The sequence below is a fragment of the Harpia harpyja genome, chromosome 1 (genome assembly GCF_026419915.1).
Source record: "Harpia harpyja isolate bHarHar1 chromosome 1, bHarHar1 primary haplotype, whole genome shotgun sequence".
Lineage (NCBI taxonomy): Eukaryota > Metazoa > Chordata > Aves > Accipitriformes > Accipitridae > Harpia > Harpia harpyja.
In genome coordinates, this window is record NC_068940.1 from 49,871,315 (window position 1) to 49,892,417 (window position 21,103).

Genomic DNA, 21,103 nt, shown 5'->3' on the forward strand with positions numbered 1-21,103 from the left:
GTGTCCTTCATACCACAGGAGAGAAACACCTGTATCTATATATCCACATATGTGACTATAAACGCATACTCCCGCGTCTGCTTTTTCACTTTCAGTCCAGTTAGTCCTCTTTCTTCCTTGCAACTGTAACCGCTTACAAGCAGATATATTTTGCAATAACTGGAAATATTTAATATGTATTGAACAGAACAAGAACAAATAAAACCCCCAAACACATCATCATCAATAGACTTGATAGATGAGATGATAACAGTCGGTCCAGTCACACTTGTCAGCTGTTTGTGGTCTATGGGCAACGGGCGACATTTCAGGAAGCAGACAGAGCTGGGTTGCAGTTGCAGTTCCTCCGCAGAACTTCTCTGCAAAATCGGGGAGTTGTACAGAGCGAAGCGAGTCTCCTGCTGTGCTGCCGGAGAGTCCACGGGTAAGTGCTGCAAAGGTACTCAGCAGAAGTACTGGAGGCAGACATGCAGAAAGGAGTATTTTACCCCTCACCTTGGAGAGGAGGAGGGAAATACTAAATTCAGATGAGAAGGCTGCAGATCTGGATGGAGCTTAACGGTTCCTGGTTGGAGGTGAGCTGAAAGCAAAACTGGGAGGAAACGTTGTAGGATGGAAGTTAAAAGTGCTTCGGGTTTTTAGGCTACTGCAGCAGTTGTGAATGTCAGATTTTGTGAAATCCGTGGAAGCAAAGTAGAAGGTAGTTAAAAGTGTATTTGGGGAGTCAGCGTTGCAGGAGGGGCACCTGGGCTCCTTTCACAATAGCATCCATATTTTCATAATCCTTTCTGAAAATTAATTTATCAAAAGAAAATGTAAACCAGAAAGACAAGAGTAGTGTTACTGGTTTTGACAATTGATATTTAAACAAAGAATAAGAAGGGAATTTCCATAGTGCTTCTACTAGCTTTCTCATAGGCTTTGATACTCTTTCATGAATAGCAAATTTTTCAAAATCACCTCCGATGCTGAGGATCACAAGTACCCCTGATACTCACAGGGTCACCAGCTCTGCCTTCACTTCAGTCCTTTTGGACACCTTCCTTGATGCTCTCAGACACTTGCAGAGCTCTGCAAGGACAGCTGGTGAGTGGTTTACTGTCCACTTCTTGAGGGGCTTTGGATGGCTGGCTTAGCTACTGGTTGTCTGCTCCGATACTGAATTTTACATCCCTGTTCTCCTGTTGCTCAGCGTGTACAGGAGGCCATTAGGAAGGCAACAACAGAATCCTGGGTGACAGTTTTTTTCATTTTATTGATGTTGCAGCGCTTTCCTTTGTTAGCCAGGAAATGCAGCTGAGTGTCTTTCTCAGTTATCAGGGAAAAGAAAAGCATGCACTGAGTAATACAGATAAATCAGACAAGATAGAGCTGTGGCTGGAGGACAGAGAAAAGTGATCGGAAGGTACACCAGCAAAAATGACCCCTGTCACCAAATGCAGACTGGTGTATGTGTATATTTTTCAGGTAACTACGCAGTGGTGTTCTGTTTGGACTCCGTAACTTTGCTGGGTGATCATGTATCAGGTGCATTGTTTTTATCTCTGTAGCAGCAGTGGCAGCTTTTTTCTCCCTGTCATGAACCCACAGCTCCACGCCCCTCCTGCTGAGAAGACAAAGTGGCAGAATTGGTTTTTCACCTTCCATTTTGAACTGTACCATTGCAGTTCTCATCTTTGTGACAGCATTATCAGTTGAAGCACATAAACATCTTGCAGCAGGGAAAACTAGGCTGCAGGCTTGAAGGGCACCAGATACTCCACAATAACTGTCCATACACTTGCTGCTGTCCAGGAGCATCTCACTACATGAGAGCTTAAATCTCCCCAGTGTTCTTAGCATCCATGGAAAGGCATCGCTCCTTTGAGTATGCTGTTTATGTTTGGCCTCCCAAAAAAGGGTATCTGCTGCTCATCAGCTGGTGAGCCAAACACAGACTCCTCTTTCCAAGAGAACTGCTGCAAAAATCACACATTATTCAAAAGCAATGCTGAGGGCAGTAGGCTATTTTGCCTTGCTTTGTTGCATGATTATATGCTATGCAGTTGTGCTTCATTTTGGTATGTAAAGGAACCAGCCGTTCAAGTACATTGTTAGAAGCAACTGGAGTCTGAGGAGATTCTGCTTGCCATTTTATAAGTGAAAAAGCTAGCAATACAAATAACTGGATAAAATAGTTGGAGTCCCGTTACCGTTATGTATAGACTCATATAATTGTGACATTGTCATGACATCTAGCTGATCTTCACAAAGTATCGGAATACGTTTCAGAGCTAGATTGAATAAAGTGACTATATGAACAAGCTGCCCCAGATTGTTTCTTACCACATCTTCACCTTACTCAAGTGCAGAAACTTCTGCAGCACAATATTTTATTTTGATAAGTTGTTGTGCTTTTTTAAAATAAATGTGCTGTTATGAATTTCCATAACAGGTAAGAGAAGCAATAGCTTTGGTAGAGAGATTGCACCAAATCTGCAGCTTTGTGGTGGTTCTTAGTTCATGGTTCTTAGCTCCAGAGCCATCCCAGAAAGGGACCACGTCAATCACTTTGTTCTTATCTTAAAGAGTCTCTGGGGAATGAAGCTGCTCCTCATGATCTTCATTCTGAATCTAGGAGTAGCTGCTTCAAAAAACAAGGCTAGCTCTGTAGAGGACCTTGAAGAGAAGAAACAGGGTCCTGATCTTGTATAGGAAGTTGGGCGTTGAGGTAGAAGACCGTTTTGTAGCATGGGCTGCTATACATGCATGCTGCAGCCATCCATATCAGCTGAACCTCCCTAAACTTCATCTCCCAGAATTATGTTCAGCTGCTGTTCATCCTCAGTGTGACACAGGTATCACAAACAGAGATCAGACCATCATTGGGTCTGCCTTCCAGGCAGTCACAGCTGATGGGAGGTTTTGCATCTCTATTTACATCACAAGGTGACAAATATATTGGTGTGGATAAGCAGGGGTGGCTTTATATGGGCCTGCCTAGTTTGATCTCTCCCAGGCTTGTATCTCAGAAGCTGAGGCACCAGGTAGCCCTCAGCTTGGTGGTGGGAATGCTTGCCTTCCTGCTGCATCCTGGCACAAGCAAATGATTCACAGGTGTGTTGTTTCTGCTGCAGGAGATGGTATGAGGCCTCCCAGCTGGATCTGTACATTTCTTAGAGCTTGCCTCTTTTCATTCACTGACCTCCTACAGGGAAGGATAAACAGCTGAAGCAGATTTTGGAAGAAAGGTATTGTCCAGGTATTTGGCTTCAGAATAGGGGTTATTTTGAGCATATGAGAAGGTGTTAGTGGTATAGTTGGCATTGTTTGAAGGAAATTTTGAGACCGATAGCTGTCAAACGATGAAGAGGTTGATATAAAGGTGGGTTATTTAGGAGAAAAGTACTTGTCTTCCTACAAAGACCATTGCAATGACTTTATTTGCCATTCTGTGATGCTTTCCATGATGAAACATTTTGCTCAGTGGATGAGGAGATAGCCATGGACATCATCTACACGCATTTTAGCAAGGCATTTGACGTGGTCATCTTAATAACCTGTTAACAAGCTGGCAAGATATGAACTGGACAGAGGGACCACAAGATGGGCGGAAAGCCAGCTAAAATGCTGAGATGAAAGGGTGGTGGCTAATGTCTCAAAGTTGAACCAGCAGCTAGTCACAGGTGGAGTTCCTTGGGGGTCCATACTGGGCCTGATACTATTCAACAGCTTTATAAAGATTTGGGAGGATGGGCTTGAATGCACCCTCAGCAAGTTTGAAGATGACAACAAACAGGGAGGAGAGAGATGCCAAAAGGAAGAGCCACCAGAGAGACTGCACCAGACTGGAAGATTGGGCCAACAAGAACTGCATGAGGTTTAACAAAGTTAATTGTTAAATCCTGCACCTGGGATGGAGTAATCCCATGCAGCGGGGGGGGGGGGGGTGGTGGTGGTGTGTGTCTGGGAGGTCTGACTGCCTGGGGTGCAACCTTAACGTGTGCCCTTACAGCAATGAAAGGAAACTGTGTCATGGGCTGCATCAGCAAGAGTACAGCCAGCAGGTCAAGGATGTGATTATTCCACTCCACTTAGCACCCATTAGGCCACACCTGGGGTGTTCTGTCCAGGCTTGGTCTTCCTGGTCCAAGACAGACACTGGAAAGTTCAGAGTGGCAGAATCTCCCTTGCTAGAAATATTCAAGGCTCGGTTTGATGGGACCCTGGATAACCCAGTCTAAGGCCCTGCTTTCAACAGGAGGTTTGACCATAAAATCTCCAGAGGTCCCTGCCGACCTGGATGTTTTTATGGTTCAGCAGCCACAATAGACACAAATTGGGATGTGGACATGGCTTTCTGCAGTGTCATACAGAGGTACTGAATCTAGCTCTGGAGGAGCTAACTGAAGCGCTGAAAATACTATAGCCTCTAAGCCTGGAAAACTGGGATAAATTTCACTAGAGGCAGTGTCACACCAACAGAGATTTATCACCAACTACCTATTTAAAGCTAGCTTAGATATTTCTGCATAGCATTGCATTCTGAATTGCATGCATACCTCAGACTCGCATGGTAACATGCATATCTTCTTTTGCCAATGCCATACAGAAAGACTGCATGAATTCTACCCTTTTACCCCTAAAACAACATGTGCATGCTGCTTCTGAATCTGAAACAAAAATGTTCAGGGAAAAAATACTTCAAAAAGAGCATAACAAAATATAATGCTGGAGCCTCTCACCAGATTAACTGACCTCTTCCTAGCCTAGAAGAGGTCTCTGGTGCACAGCAGAAATTAAGTTCATATGAGGGTAACCTTAGGTGTGGGAGTGGAATGACCTCAGATGCCCAGTAACTTTTCCAGGGGAAACTGCATCTCAAAATTAAGTGGAGATAGCTTTTGATACAGAAGTCATTGTTTTATTGTCAGCTCACTGAACAGAACAAAATCTTTCTTCTTAAGTGAAATTAAGGGGAAAAGAGTTTTAGCCAAAGAAAGAGGCATAAGGAAAATCTGGAGTGGATACTCAATAGGGATTGCTTTATCTGCACTTTTCTTTGTGCTAATGGTACTTAGCAGTGAATGGTGAGATCTCTCACCATGAGGGCTGTAGAAATCCTTGAATGACTTTCAGTGATGATCCTGATTTGATGGCGCAGAGAGAAAAGAAAGCTAGCAATGGGAGTCTCTCTTCAGTGAGTTGATGCTTCTCGTTTCCACTTCAGTAGCACAAGTGAACACATTAACTGTGTGCTTTATTTTCTTGATCTCCCCAAATTCTCAACATCACTGATACCAACAGGAAAGCTATTTTTGGGGACATCTCTTCATTAGTGCTGAATGTGCTAACTTGAGAACCAGAAGCAATGGGGCTAAAAAGACATATTACTATGGCCAGTCTAACAAATCCCATTGAGAAGATAAAGGGCATGTCACTGCCCTGCTGTGGCTATTTTGCTTTGGGATCAGAGCTCATATCTGCAAAGGGTATCTCCTACACCACATACTGTTGTACCAAACTGTGTTGGTGCTATTTTGGGCTTCTCTCCACTATGCTCCACTGACTCCAGGTGGATTTTACTGATTTTTGTTTTTTCTGTACATCTATCATGTAGGGCGCAGAATATCATATGGGAATGTTCTGTTGGTCTGTCTTCAGCTAAGAAGAGCTCATAAGGGCTATAGTGAATAATGATGTAAAATATTCGGTGCTTATGCTTTCCAGTGACTGGAAAGATGTACAGAACATCAAATAGCCTGGATGAAATGAAAAGAAGGAATTTAGGCAGGGAAGCTAATTGATAGTTTATTGTTTTCAATTCTATTTTTTATAGAGAGGTCTAAAGGCCAACCAAGAATAGGGGCCCAGTGGCGTGGTGTCCTGTGTAACACCTTAGCACAGGGCACTCCAAAACCAAATAAGCAGATTTGGACTGGCAAAACAGTATTATGGCCACAAGCAGCATGGCCCAAGATTTTCTGGGGAGTCCTGTGTCAACGAAATGGGGAGAGAGGCTAAGAGAAAGCAAGTTAGGGGGACGGGGGTGGGGGGAACAAAGGGCAGGTGCGGGTACTCTTCCCACAGCCCAGAACAGCAGCCCTTACCATAGGTGTTTCTACAGCTGCTCCTGGCTGGACTCTCTAGCTGCATGCTTAACGTTTCAGCTGAACTTCAAATAGGCAAAAGTCTTCAAAAATGCATCAGTAATGAACTTATTCCTAACACAATTAGCTTCACACTTTGGCAAATGCACTGCAGACCTTAATTTAACACAAATGCTTATCATTAGCTCAGAACAGAAACCTCCAGATTTAACAGCAAAATGAGCCATTTCAGCCCAATTTGATGTAACAGAGCACTTGCATGCATACAGTGCCTCATTCCATTATGCAGCCTTCAGCTGTGCTGATCAGGAAAGGCTCTTGCAAATCAGTGTACTTTATGAATGGAGCGGGGAACAATTCACTTACAGTAAATTCCTCATTTCTGAAAGAGTTAGGAGGAACCCTGAATTCCTGTCTAACCCAACTGTAGTAGTGAAGTCATGTATTTCATTGTGCTTATGCTGAGGTAGAAAAGCATCTTCATTATCAGTCTAGCAGTACTGGTACTAAGCTTTGCTTTCTTCACTGCTCCTAGACAGACACTTTTAGACTAAAGCAGGGAGGCTTGTTCCTCTGCCAACACAGACAACACATTTTAGCTTACTAAATTTCATAAATATCTGCATGTGTATATTCAGCATGAAAGTGTTCATTAGTAAAATGATTTTTTCCACCCATCTGATGATAGAGTTTGTAATACCTCTGCAGTCAGAAATCAAATGAAATAAACAACCTGAGAATAAAACAGTATTAGCAATTGCAGTAAGTACTTTGAGGGTGAGTAGCAAGAGACTTGTGCTGTAATCTTTTAAAAAAAAACATTCTTCCCTTACAACACACTGCCTGCCTCGGCAAGCAATTAGTGAGAGGCTAGTACAGAGTTCAAACAAATTTTAGGATGAGCACTGTCTTTTCAGGTGGAGGGAAGGGCTTTTTCTTCTTGGAAAGGCATATATGCATATAGGATCAGCATGGTACCACATATATTATTTCATTCTCTGCAGCCTAATGTCATCCTTATGGCAGGAGTAATGCATCTCCTTGTCAATCAGCTCCCCCCTCCATTTTTTTATCCTGGTGAGAACAAGCTCCGATAATGAGTGAATTGCTGTGCTGGATTCCTGATGAAAGGCATACGTCCTGAAAAGCCTAGTGGCATGTGATAGATGTGAACTAGTAAAATCCTGCAGAACAAGATATTATTAAAGTTGGTGATAGACTGCTGGAAACGTGCAATTGTTAAAAAGAAGTAAGACACCTTCTCAGAAAGGTCCATTTAGACTGGAGTCTGCAGAGATATCTTTTGTAAGCGGTTCTGATTGCTTCTCCCATCCTCAGTGACAAACACTGAGGCCAAAGCTGAGCGCGAGTAGAAAACAGAAGCAGGTATGGGGAAAGTTGGGCAAATTATTAGTGTTAGAACAGTTGTTTTCTAGATTTGGGATCCCTCACACACACACTGTTAAAGAAATACAGCAGATTTTGATGTGGATTTAGGTTTTGTTTTGTTTGCAGTACTTCTCTTTTGAAAGATTGGCATTATGGTAAGAGCTGAATAGAACTTTGGGGTGGTTTTATTGATATGCTATACTTCAACATGGAAAGAGGTGCTATTTTGGTGCTTCCAAAGGATGGAAAGATAGTGAGATAAACTGAAGGGGAAACAGACTTTCTCCACACTGCTCTGCCTCAGGTACTTTTAAGCAAATTTCTTTTGAGTAATAATGCCCAGGGATAGTAAGTTGCAAAGTGGGTATTTTTTCCCCCCTAAATTAGAAAAAGGAACTAGGAGGAGGGCACCAGATGTATTTCCACTTTTCAGAGGAGCTTGAATTTATACCTCTGCCACGCAAAGATGTGTGAAATGCGGAATTGCAAATCACATTTTCCTCCCTATACTTTTCAAAAATGTTCTTGCAGATGTGTCACAGGCAGTATTTCTCACTCATAAGATGCCTTGCACCGCCTGGGTGACAGCCACAAATCACAACTGCTTCAGAAGCCAGATAGAGACATTTCAAGAAATCTATTATCTACAAAATGGTTCTGGCTGTTATTGATGCTGAACATTTTTCCTTTTGTAGGTAATTAATATCTTTCTATTCAGGTGCTTGAAATAGTAAGGCACATTAGGAATGTGAGTAAAAAATACAGTTTCATTGGTAGCAGCTAAAAGTTACTCACTCTACATACTGCCTTTCAGCTATTCATATTAGCAGCTGATCTTTTACATAATGATAAATTGCAATTAACCTGTCACAATTACAGCTTAATAACTGATCCAGGCAGTCTTGCATACTAGGACCAAGCCCATAGCTGGCACTGGGACAGACTCTGAGCAGATATGGGCTTTGCATAAGGAGCATAAGATGTAGCAGATGATGCTCTCCCTGTATCTCATCCTTTTACCTAGGAAGCAGATGCTGCCCTTCCTTGAGGACACTGTTCTGACCCATCCTAAGAAAAGACTTGAGGAACAGGTGACCAACACTTGGTGTGGCTCAACCCACAGGTACATCTACTAAAACCTCTCTTTCACAGTCAAATGTACATGGCAATATGGGATTTTCCCCAGTTTAGAAAAGGATAGATTGTATCAGATCAGTTGTCAAGAAACTAAACCTTGTTTAACCTGACCAGCCCCCTGATATCTCTGCTGCAGGATTTTGGAAGGTGGTTTCAGAGGAACCTGTCTTCATGCCATAGTTGCGATTGGCTGCTTTATGTTCAGGCACAAGTCAAAGGGAAAGTCAAAAAAGCACAGCCTTCATCTGCTGTCCCGCCAGACTCAATCAGAGGTGTCATTGGTGAAACTGGAACTGGACGGTACTAAAATTATACACTAGCAAGGAGAGGCTCATAGCTTACTGCAAGACTAATAGACGGCTATGGGACAATGCCCTGGCTGGTATGAACAGGCTTATATTTATTAATACAAATGAAGTTTACGTGGTGGATTTGAATATATGCAAGGAACAAAGAAGGCTAGAAACCAGCACTGAAGTAGTTTTTCGATAATTCAAGTCCTGGTTCTTTCATGAATGCAAGGGGAAGCAGGGTCTAGCTCTTCCAGTGTAAAAGAAAATTATATAATTAAGGAATACTTTGCTACTTCTAATAGAGTTTTCTGGCTGGCAGAAGTCTGATCAACTGCCCAGCAAAGCTGATTTATTCAGGTAACTGTCCCTTGCACTTTGGGGAATATTTCAAAATTCACCCTTCGCAATGGCAGGTTTAGGGACCCCTCTGGGGGCCTGGTTCTCTGCTATCAACATGAGCTCAGTGTTTTCAGGAGTGTCACTCCAGCTTTACCCTCAAGGAACTAAAAGAGTCAGGTTACCCACAGTGAATTTAAGGTGTTCAGGTGGATCTTATTTTTTGCCTTCTGCCATCTAGTGAAGAGTAGTAGTTTTCCAGAAGACCCAACCACCACACCTGCATACCTTCTACTGCCCTGTATGGTCCACTTCTGAATTAGCACTCCAAATCCTTGAGTCCTGGCACAATAAATGTAGAAAACCAAAACACCTGGGTTGCCATGGTTATTCTGTGTACATCTCCAAGTTCAGAACTGCTGAAAAAATACTAACAGCATGTATTATGCCTGAGCATAAAGGACATGGTTCTCTTTTCTCAAGGACTTTTCATGCAATCCAGAGTAAAGGAGCCTTGATGCTACTCAGATCTCAGGACAAGCAGTCCTTGAAATCTGGGCCAGAATCTCAACTATTATTAAACAGCCTTGGCCCATGAAACTGCTGCTATAATGCAAATTCAAACTAGGTGAAGGTCTGATCCAGGTGATACAATGGTACTGTGCCCACCCACTATCATACTTCTAGATGTCAGGGTATTGCCAAGACCATCAGCAATTACTCAAAACTTACAAAATACATGCATTTCTAGCACCTCTGTTTAAATTCAGCTGGTGTGTGAAGTTCTAAAATAATCATATTCTGCCACCAGCTCAGTACAGTACTGGTGAAAATCTAAACATACCAGTCTGGAATCTATTCTTTGAATCGTAGTGAGAGAAACATACTCCAGAGATTATACATGCTGTTGCTAAATCTTGGGCAAAATTGCATCAATTTAGCAGGGAAAATGAATTGCAATCATCACATGTATTAAGCTTTCTATACCTATCTAGACCTTGACACTAACTACAGCTTAGGGATGAACAAATATAATGAGGATGTCTGTCCCAGACCATGCTCTGGTATTTGTTTTAATCCTGTGTCAGTGCAAGGACTGAAGATTTTCAGTATGCACACATATAGAAATAAGTCAACCCGGAAAGCCCCATTTGTGGTGACTGCTTGGGAAAACGACGTCGTTATTTATCAACAACATTATATAACTTACATGTTATATAATTATTATATGCATCAACAATAGATATCAACAATATTATACACATTAACATATGTATTAACTTATTTTATATATATATATATCAACAATATTATATAACTTTAACCCCCCCCCCATTCAGATGATACCCACAGGTCTTTAAGATATCTTGGCTTTCTTCCCACTATTAATTGGGATGTATTTATTCTAGAACAAGACCTACAGGAAGCCAAGACAACATGACTTAATTGAGAAGGAACAGGACTTGATTTAAGGATAGCTTAGCTTTATATCTGGCTTTGGCACAGGGGTTTCAGTTTTTAGCTGGGGAGAATGATATGTATGTCTTTTAACAGAGCTTTGAGATCAGCTGCAGAAAGGTACTAGATAAGAGCTAAGCATTATTCTTATGATCACTTTTTAATATTATCTGAACGGCTCTTTAGCTGTTAGCCACTGTTGCAGAAAGACCATCCCCATCACATATCAGCCTGTTGTGAAGTACCACAGAACAGTGTGTCCCTTGTGCTTTTTTAACCAAATGTGAAGCAACAGGATGTAGTCAGTTAAAAAGTTCTTATGTAAGATTATATGTAAATGTTTAATGTTAATACCATTGCTTTCAAAACTATTATACTCAAATACAACTGCGTGTTCTGACAGAAATGAGTTAAGCCTGCAGGAGGGCAAAACTGACCTTGCACAGGCTCCTCGCAGAGACTCAGTCCTGCAGTAAGACATCTTCTACCGCACAGCAACCATTGTCACTGATGAGCCTTTGATACTGACATGGCTAATGTTTTTTTTAATAAAAATCTCCTAGTTTCATTTTGCTAGCACTGTATAGGTGTAGCAATGGCACCAGGTCCCGAGATCCAGATGCTGAGCTACAGCCTTGGCAGAAGGGAGGGCTGAGACATAGTGCTGGTCTTTAGGGTGACCTTCATTTCATCCCTTACACTTTGATGTCTATACTTTAACCATATCCAAACCCACACTTAGTTACAATATAGATCATATTTTGCTCCTGTCCTACTCTGTTTTCTCAAAACACACTTTGAAATGATCCCCTCCACTCTGGGGAATAGCCTTCCCAAACGCGTGTCTTTGCGATCTGTGGGGCTTACATCCGTGTGTAGACTTCATCATTTTAGGCAGTAGAAGAATGTAACTGTTCAGAAATGGGAGGCTTTGAAGACCTCCTATGGCTAAGAAATAGCTGCAAATTAGGGGATCCTGAGATGCAACTAAAAGTCTTCCCGAGGTTGTGTGCTTATGGGCAGCCCTGCCCTCACATAGCTGAGGCTCATGGTTGTTGCTTCATCATAGGCTCAAAGAAGGAAGTAAGGCAATGACCCTTTAAAATATCAGGTATTTGGGGGGTTGTTCTTAGAGCTTACATAAAATGAAGAGCCAAGTAAGCAACACTTGAAGACTGGAGAGAAACTCTAATCTGTAAGTATACACAGAATGAACAAAAGCCTTGGTTTGCAATGCTTTTAAAACAATGTTTGCAACTTTAGGGAAAAAAAAGTATCGAATTGTCTAGTTGTTTTATTTTGAACACACTTTAAAGCTTTTCTGCACAACTGTTTTTGTCATTGTTATCTGTAATTTCCTAGTACAGGAAAACATTGCTTCATCCTTTTTCATATTGCTTGCTCTCCTGTAATTCTACACTGCCTCCTAAAATTGGGAGAAAATTAATTCTGTTTTCATCCATCTTTCTGTGTGGGTTTGATATCATCCAATCTCTGTAAAGACCAGAAGGGTAAGTTTGTTCTCTTTGATAAGATACAGCTAGGACAGTAAACAATTATTTTTAGGAAGGTTCCATGGTTTCCTCTTTTGTGTAAAAACAGCGAAAATCTCAAACAAAAGAGGACTAATTCAACATGGTTTTCCATCTCATTTGTTCTTCAATAGACTGGATTTAAACTAAAAAGTGTCAGTATAATGGTAACACAGCCTGCAAGACATGACTCAACGAGCTACTGAATGAGTTAGAGGAATCACTAAAAGTTGTTTGGAAAAAGTCAATATCTAAATGTAAACACACACTTGATATTTCATATTTTTAATTTGTAATGTTTTCCTTTAAGCAGATGTTTATACCTCAAACTTCAGGTGTGTATGGTTATTTTTGAAATGAAGAGAATTCTGCAATTATTCTAGTGGCATAGCCTACATTACCATAACACAGCATGGAATTAGAGCAAATTGAAAAGCAATTACAATGCCCTGAACAGAAAGCATCTCTGAAACTAAATGAGGATGTTTGTGAAACAAAGACACATTTTAAACCGACTTTTGTTAAAAAATATTTGTATTTTGCACTGCCTCCAACCTGGTCTAGTTCAATGCAGAAATGTCAGTTCTGACAAACACTCATTTTTCCGTTTTATTAAATCTGTCAAAAATAGAAATCTTTCATTTGAATTGAACCTTTTTCCCCTCCAAATTCAAATGAAATTTCTCAGTTGGGTGCATGCAGGCTGCAAATGCTTCTTCTGCAGAACTCAACTGTGGGAACACATGAAAATCTGTGTGAAGCCTGCCAGTCCTTCAGCAGACGTATACGGGTGGATAAATTTTACAAATGCTTGTTATACAGAGAGTAGAGTTCACTGTTTGGCAGAGATTGTAAGAGCATCATCGTTTTTGACAAATGAGGTTTTTTTATTAAGGTGATATAACCTTGATGTAACATAATGGTGACTGATGAACCTGGTTGGGAAAATAGTAAGGAATGAAGGGAACAAGCCAGTGACAGGCTGATCTGGGTTGCTAAGTCAGGTGCAAACTAGCAACATGCATTTTACCACTGCCAAATGGAAAGTTGTTCATCTAAAAACCAAATAGGAGCACAATGCTGATGGAGGCAGTTCAGTGAGGACCCACAAGTATGACTGGAATGAAGACAGAATAAGTATCTTCTGTCTCTTATCTCTGCTTATCTCCAGGTATCTATAGGGCAAGCCAAAATTTGACGAAGGGTTTTTAAATCTGAAGCCAAAACCAGAAGCACATACTATGCCTGGAAGCTTAGGGTGTACAAATTCTGTCTAGAAATACAGTTCACTTTTTTTTTTTTTTAAAACAGTAGGATAATTAACAGTAAGATAAAAGAGAAACAAGTTCCTGGAGGTTGGAATTAATATTCTTTTACTGGGAAAATTTTGACAGAGACAGAATCGTTTTTGTAAATTACATGCTCTGGCCTGAAGAGAGCAGTCCAGGGAAGTCCCGGAGACTGTGCTGCACAGAAAGTCTCAGGAAATGAACGTGATGGCCTTAACCACACTGATAACTGATGAATCTTGAATGCACAAGAATCTTTTTGCTGATCATATTTCTGAAAGAAGCCAGCATCTGGCCTCTTGGCAATCTACCTCCTTTGTCAAACTAAAACACAGCTATTTTGGCAATTGTCCCCAAGCCCTTGGCACCAGAACATGTCTCTTTAACTGCTACGGCATTCAAATGAAGTGGTTGCCCATCGTTGTCTCATGGCTGTTCAAAGCACATGGCCGGCAGAAGTTTAGCCAGGTGATGAGAGGCTTAACACAGAGGAAGACTAAACCTTGCTCCAAAACATGAGCAATATCACTGAACTGGCAGTAGCTAGAAGGGGTAGGAAGGCATGGAAGCAAGAACACCTCCTTGAGGAGAAACTCTCTGCCTTTGGATGCACAATAAGGTAGGTTCTCTCCATGCTCCTTCTGTTCTTACAGATGTCAAGAGCTAACATTAGTGTGCATGAAGGGAAGCCGCCTGGGTGAGTCAAAGCTGCAAATTACCATCCTGGAGGAGTTCCTTGGTGCTTCAGACACTGGTTGGGGCCAGGGGGTGCGTGGGGAGGAGGCAAGAAGGGATGAGACTGAACTGTAACTCTGTGACCAGGGCACAGCCACTCTGTAAAATGCAAGTTAATGATAAGATAGATAAAGAAGCTAGTTTTAAGCAAGCTGGATTCAGTACTGAAGCAATGCTGTTACAGCTGGCAAGAGCTTACACCAGCTGACATTGGCAAGGGCCTAAGCAGCATGGGGGAAGACCATTTCTTAGATAGCTTGATACCACTCTCAGTGGTCTCTTCTGTTCCCCCTCTGCCTTGAAGTATTTTCCAGCTGTTGGAGACTTCTATAGCTCATGTTTCCATTGAGGTTCAGTATGTAGCCTTATGTCATATAATTAATTAGTCTCTTGCAAGACCAGCGTTCATTCTCATTCCATGTGCCTCCTGTTAAATTCTGGCCAAAGGACTTGTTAGTTGTATTTCAGGTCAGTAGGTTATAGCTACGTGAATGTCAGTACAATAGGAAACCTCACTTCACCAGAAAGCAGCATTTCCTCTGTGAAACATACCCTGTGTCATGCTATACTCTGTATTCATGACACAATGATATTTCAGTGGGATGCCTCTAGTACTGGGGAGCTGATAATCTCATATCATAGCTGCCAGTAGCTTTTTTTTTTGAAGATTAATGAAAATGAGATTTCTTGCAGAATCTTAAATGAAGGGATTTAGCGATGACCGCAAAGTTCTGCAGAAACCTGCATTTCAGTGTCTCGGTTGCTTATTTGCAGACAGAAATAGGTCTCTCACTGTCCCCTTAATAAGAATGTCTGAGGAAAATATCGGTTATCTGACTTCTGCTTATCTGTTCCTTACTGCCTTCAGTTCAAGTTTCACTGTTGGGCTACGAACGGTGACCGCGAGGCGTCCTTCCTCTCCAAGCGCAGCCTTGCTGCTGGGGCTGCTCACACCAACCCACATTTCCAGCATGTTGCCTTTAGGGCTGTGGCACTTTTTAAACTTTAAATATGCATTTTAAATTAAAACAGTGCGATAATGCCACTTTTTAGAGACATCTTTTCAAATTAAAGCTTAACAACTTGGAGAAACTGATGAACAGCTATTGCTAATCCCTTCTGGCTTGCACGGTTGTGAGGCTGAAATGCAATGTCTCAGAAGTGAGAACTGAACTGGAAGGAACTTGCATGGTTTCTGATGCAAGAGCTGTAGTGTGCCAATCAGCAGCACCTTTGAGAAAAAGCTCTTTCATTGCAACCCATTTTACTTTTCATAATGCACTGGAATTAGTTGTCCACATAACTCTGAAATGCAGTTTCAAACAGAAAAGTTCAGTAAGTGCCAACAACCAACACATCCATTTGAGATACAGCAGTTATATTTATGCTGATTACAATAAAATGTCTGGAGTCTTAGATGCATTGGGATAGCTAGAGAATAACTGACTTTTCAATGTATAAGGAGGTCTTGATTACTGCAGGGGTGAATGCTTAGAAATATTGGTAAAATATCTGAGATGCGTCACAGGTATTCATTCCCCACTGTGAGCAAAACTGGTTTATAAAACTGTTATAGGTATTTGCTCCTTTCCACAAAAGAGAGAACTGCTAAAGAATTTTTTCCCCTCCTAACTTCTGGCAGTGTGTGCTACCTAAAAACGAAAATAAGCTGAAACACCACTCATACGAAGAGAGAGAGAGAAACTATTTTGTGAAGTTAACAACATTGCAGTATTAAAAGAAAAATTGCAAAAACTCACTCAGGAGAAACCCCCCTCTTGTGTAGTGGGATTCATTGGTGAAATGGATGACATATCAGAGTCAGTTTTAAATTATAGTTCAGGTAGCAGTAGCAAGTATAACTGGGATAGTACAGAGCCCAACACTGTTCAATTTTCCCCGCTTGTGGACATCCGCTTGATACATTCATAGATGCAAACATGCTTGAGGATAACACCCTACCTGAACTCTTCCCCTTCCACACGATCTTGTAGTACTTAAAAATCCTACCAGAAGTTATATTTAGAATTATAAGGATCAAATTTAATCTCTCTTTGAAACAGTAATATATTAAAAATGTATAGCATACTTACTAAACTTGCCATTAACGTTCATCTAGCCTCAGCTTGGGCCAGGCAGGTTTATTTGCACTAACCCAGGATGTCCTTTCAGAACGCTTTCTAACAGCCCATTTTGTAACACCCAGTTGCCACATATTAGATGTGAAATGGCCCCGAGCACCAGGACAGCACTGCCCACGCTACTCCGTCTGGCAGGATCTGAGCAGGATCTCCATGGAGCCTGGGTATCCATGGTGTTTAATCCCTTACTCAGATAAACCGTCCATGGAGAAGGAGTTGACTGTAATGTGTGCAAAACTCGGCTCTCGGTAACAAACAAAATTTGTAGCTTTGATAGAGCAACATATGGTTATTATCTGGCTCTGGGAAGGGCAGATTTGTGTTGCAAATAAACAAACTGATGAATGAGTAGCAGAATTCGAACAATATCTCTGATCTTCACTGCAAAAGCATGCAAATGCTCAGAAGAGGGGAGAACTAATAATAGCACAGAGAGCTCAAAACCACAATCATGTCATTTCTCTAAAGATCTCTTCTCCCCACATATTACTAACTCATGCTTCTTTTTAAGGTTATGGCTAGCAACATCTTAAGGACTAGAGAAGCTTCTCTGCCCAACCTTCTCAGCCATTTTTCTCTAGGCTGGAGGATGTTTGGATAAAACTGCTGGTTACAGCTTGTGCCAGCTGTGAGATTCCGGGATTATCCCTCGAGCAAGATACAGGTGGAAAGCTTTGCTGGCTTTTCAGGTGGGCCCTCTCATTCCTACCTTATCTTAGGCTTTATGTGTTCTTTCATTTCTAGAATATGTACAAGGAAGATTTCGGGAACATGATTGAAGAGAATAGGAACAGCAGTGACTCCTCCTCTGCCTTCACTCACACCAACACCATGAGTGCCATACTGATTACTTCCTACTCGGTTGCCTTTGCTGGAGGTGGGATTGGGTCCATCACAATGTTGTCTGTGCTGGTCAAGATGAACACTCTGTCCGTGACCACTACAGCCATCGTTAACCTGGTTGTTGTGCACAGCCTCCTCCTCTTCACTGTGCCCTTCCGCCTGCACTACTATGTCAACAAGAAGTGGGTATTCAAGATGCCGTTTTGCAAAATGGTGAGTGCAATGGTGCACATCCACATGTACCTGACCTTCCTATTCTACGTGATCACGCTGGTGATCCGGTGGCTCATCTTCTTTCAATGGAAGGACAAGGTGGAGTTTTACAGGAAGCTGCACGCCATTGCAGCAAGCGCTGCTGTGTGGGTCCTTGTCATGGTCTTTGTGGTGCCAGCCTTGTGCTTGGAGTATGGACGCTCAGGCTCATACAATGATACAGCATGCTTTAAGTTCCACAAAGAACTACAGCAGGAGAGCGTGAAAGCCCTGAACTATACCATAATTGTAGCTGTCACCTGCATTACTTGTGTCCTCTTGGGCCTGCAGATTTTCATCCTGGTAAAAGTGGCGAGAAAACTTTCCACCTCCCTCTGGTCACACCAAGAGTTCTGGGCCCAGGTGAAAAACTTGATTTTCATCTGCGTCATCATAATTTGCTTCCTTCCCTATCATCTCTTTAGGGCCTACTACATACAGCATGTGAGTGATTTTGAGCAGTTAGAAAGCTACAATGAAGTTTTTTTGAGTCTGACTGCCCTCAGCTGTCTGGACCTGCTGTCGTTTGTGCTGAGTGGAAGCCGCCTCTTCAAGCAAAAAGTGGGTATGCTCCGCAGCAGGTTGCCTTGCTGCTAGCGGCAATCTCCTGCAGCGTGCACGGACCTCGACCTGGCAGAGCATGGTGCTGGACAGGCATGGCAAAACCCCTCCTCAGCAAGTCAGGGTGGGCCCTGGAAACAGGGCAACACATTGGCGCAGGGCTCTTCACATCTGCTCCCCAAAATAATGAGGTGAACCGCCTCCAGGGTCTCAGCTGGTAAACTGGAAGGTTACCTCTGGGATTTATTCACGGTCCTACCTTGTGAGTTGCGGATGTACCTGGAGGAGAGGGAGGAAAGGGCACGAGGTCTTCTGTCTTACTGTTTTTACATCAAGGTTTGTGAAGTCAAAGGCACTAGGAGGAGGCTCAAGAGAACTTCCAAAGTATGTAGAAACACAAATAAAAAAGCAGTTTTTTAAGGAATAAGGCACAGATTTTTGAAACGTAAAGATCTATGTAATTTTCCACATACATTTCTTATATATTCCCCATGAGCTCTCATAAAATACCAGGGAAGCTATTGTTCCTCCTCAGTAGGTCTGCTCCTTCACTGTAAAGGCAAGCGTAAATTTCTAAGTGGATCAAACAATTAAACCAACTCTTTAAAAACAAACCAGCAATAAACAGTTATTTCTTAAAATATTTTCTCAAAATCACCTTTTGGAGATGGTATCACTGCAGCAGAAAAGAGTTTTGTTTTCTTTCCTGCACTACGAAAATGTTTCTAGCAACAAAAAGTACACATTGTTACAGAAATGAACATTATAAGTTCAAACAAAAGCCTGTATTTTTATTTACAGAATTGTTCAATTTAAAAAAAAAAATTAAGTGAGGATCATTTTATTTAGATCATTCAGACAGCAGTTGTCTTCTCTTAAAAAGTAAAATATTTTAGGTCACCAAGGTAACAATGAGGTTTTTTTTTAATCTTATGTTGATTTTGTGCAATTCTGAAGTTTATAATTAATTACTCACAATATCTTTAGCTTGAAATCAATTCTATAAATTTAGTACCCTGTACTGGTAGAAGAAATTAAAATGTTACTGCTTGGATTGGAGGGATGGAAAAAGCTAATAAACCTGGTGTAGCTAAAAAGCTTATTACATCTCAGTGAGGCATTGTGAGTTGCTGTCTCTGAAGACAGAATTGAATTCCACTAGTTCAGAGGAAAAATTCAGCAAAATAATCCTGTGAAAGACATTTAGGCTTTCGTAGCTCAGCTGCTTTACACCTATCTCCAAAAAAGAGTATAAATCTCTGAGTGCTATAACCTGACAGCAATGGTTAATATATCTTTCTTCTTCTTGCCATCTATATAAGGTCACATTTTTTCATCTAGAGTCAGTGGGATAATGTTCTAATCATTTGACAAATTAGAGATTATCAGCTGACTGATTTCCAGTGACAGTCTCTCCTCATGATGCTCTTGAAGTCCACCTTTTCATACTTCTGAATCTTTCCATTCCTTTCTACTTCACCTTCAACACCTCTTTCACATCAGACAGCAATCAAATAACAACTGGTTGACCTTGCTGTACCTGTACAAACTTACTGCTATGCTCGTTGGTTTTGGTCCCACCAAGATGGTTACTTTATAGGATCCCATCTCTTCTATAGTCTTTCTTCCCTGTCTTCCTTCTTGCTTCCAGCTCCTCTATATCTCTCGGGAGGTCTGATCATGAGAAAGTATTTTCAGGTCAGAGTCTGAGTAATGCTATATAACACCAAAAGTTGGAAATCACTGAAGTTCATAACAAGTGAGATGTGGGGGTGCTAACATAGCCCACCCTTGGCAAATAGCCTGGATCACAACATCTGTTAAGGTAGAAATGTGAGAACTTGCCTTATGTGTGGACTTCAGGAAAAAAACTGTCTGAGAAGGCATTTGCCCCAAAAGGGTCACAGTAAAGAGGAAGACAAATACCAGCCAGATTCGACTCTAGTCAGAGAACTATGGAGACATCGTAACAAGGAAGGAGTCAACTTGAATGTGTAGTTCACTAATATTTAATTATGTGTTATTAAGAAAGCAATCAAATGCTCTGAACCAGATTTGTTTTAAAACTACACAAATAAATCAGTTTTTCCTTCTGGCAGGAGAGAAGATGGAAAATGTCACAACATTTTTATTTCCTCCTGTAGCAACATCGTTGGTAGAAAAAAATGCCTTGCATGTGTTCTGTAGGCACTGCATACCTTTTTAACACTATATTATAACCCTTCTGTCATGATAAAGTTAACAAATAAAATGACTATGTGCTGAAAATGTTAAGCAAGTCCCTCCTGCAAATATGCATATAAATGAAAAGCATTTTGTATCTGACTTTGGCAAGAATTTAAAAAAATAAAATGTATGTTTACAGACAGTACCTCCTGGCCATACAGCTTAACCAATCTTGTTCATGTATGTGTTATAATCACAAGTTGTTTAATTCTTGTAAAAGTGTACACATTCACAGTACCCTGCACCACAGCATCACAAAAATACTAGATAGTGGGCTTTTTTTTCAAATAAAAATTGATGCTAATAATGTTAATGCTAACTCAGGATGATAATGATCAGAATTCGGGGGTCGTAATTCCATGCTTTAAGTTGGTCATGTTATGCAGCACCAAGTCATGTTTTTTATGGGACTGTCTACGCAAACTTTACATCTGCCACTCGTCTTGCTTTGTGAGCGTTAGTGTCTGGCCGAGAAAGCCTGCCTCTGCCCTGAGAGAATGAAGTCTCGGTTAACGCCAGCAGGAATTGCCCTGCCAGGTGATGATGGAGTTGATGATGTTTCCATCAAGGGTGCTGACAGAGCTTGCAGGGAGGACCCCTTGCTGCTCCCTCCCGCCTCCCCCTGCTTTGCCCCTCACCGGCTTCTTGCTCTCTCCCGACCTCCTGGGCAGCCTCCCTGCTCGCTTCCCCCAGGAGGGCTGAGGAGGAGTGGAGGTGCTGCCAGGCAATGCCACGGAAGGAGAAGGGTCTGAATAACTCCTGAAAATGAAAATGTAGACAAGGCCTGAGCAGCATCCCAAATGTAGCCAAGTGGCTCCTGTG

The 21,103-nt window shown here is 41.6% G+C and overlaps 1 protein-coding gene across 3 annotated transcripts; it reads left to right on the plus strand.

The window, feature by feature from the left end:
- The first annotated feature begins 295 nt into the window (after positions 1 to 295).
- Positions 296 to 20,380, plus strand: GPR141 (G protein-coupled receptor 141). 3 transcript variants are annotated; one of them, XM_052792975.1, is made up of 2 exons: positions 296 to 424; positions 17,144 to 20,380. In XM_052792975.1, exon 2 carries the CDS (start codon positions 17,147 to 17,149, stop codon positions 18,089 to 18,091), a length of 945 nt encoding a protein of 314 aa, XP_052648935.1. In that variant the 5' UTR covers positions 296 to 424; positions 17,144 to 17,146; the 3' UTR covers positions 18,092 to 20,380. The 3 variants fall into 3 exon arrangements, with proteins under 3 accessions (XP_052648935.1, XP_052648925.1, XP_052648921.1); XM_052792965.1 differs by lacking the exon at positions 296 to 424 and adding an exon at positions 11,833 to 11,897; XM_052792961.1 differs by lacking the exon at positions 296 to 424 and adding an exon at positions 13,944 to 14,142.
- The last annotated feature ends 723 nt before the right edge of the window (positions 20,381 to 21,103 follow it).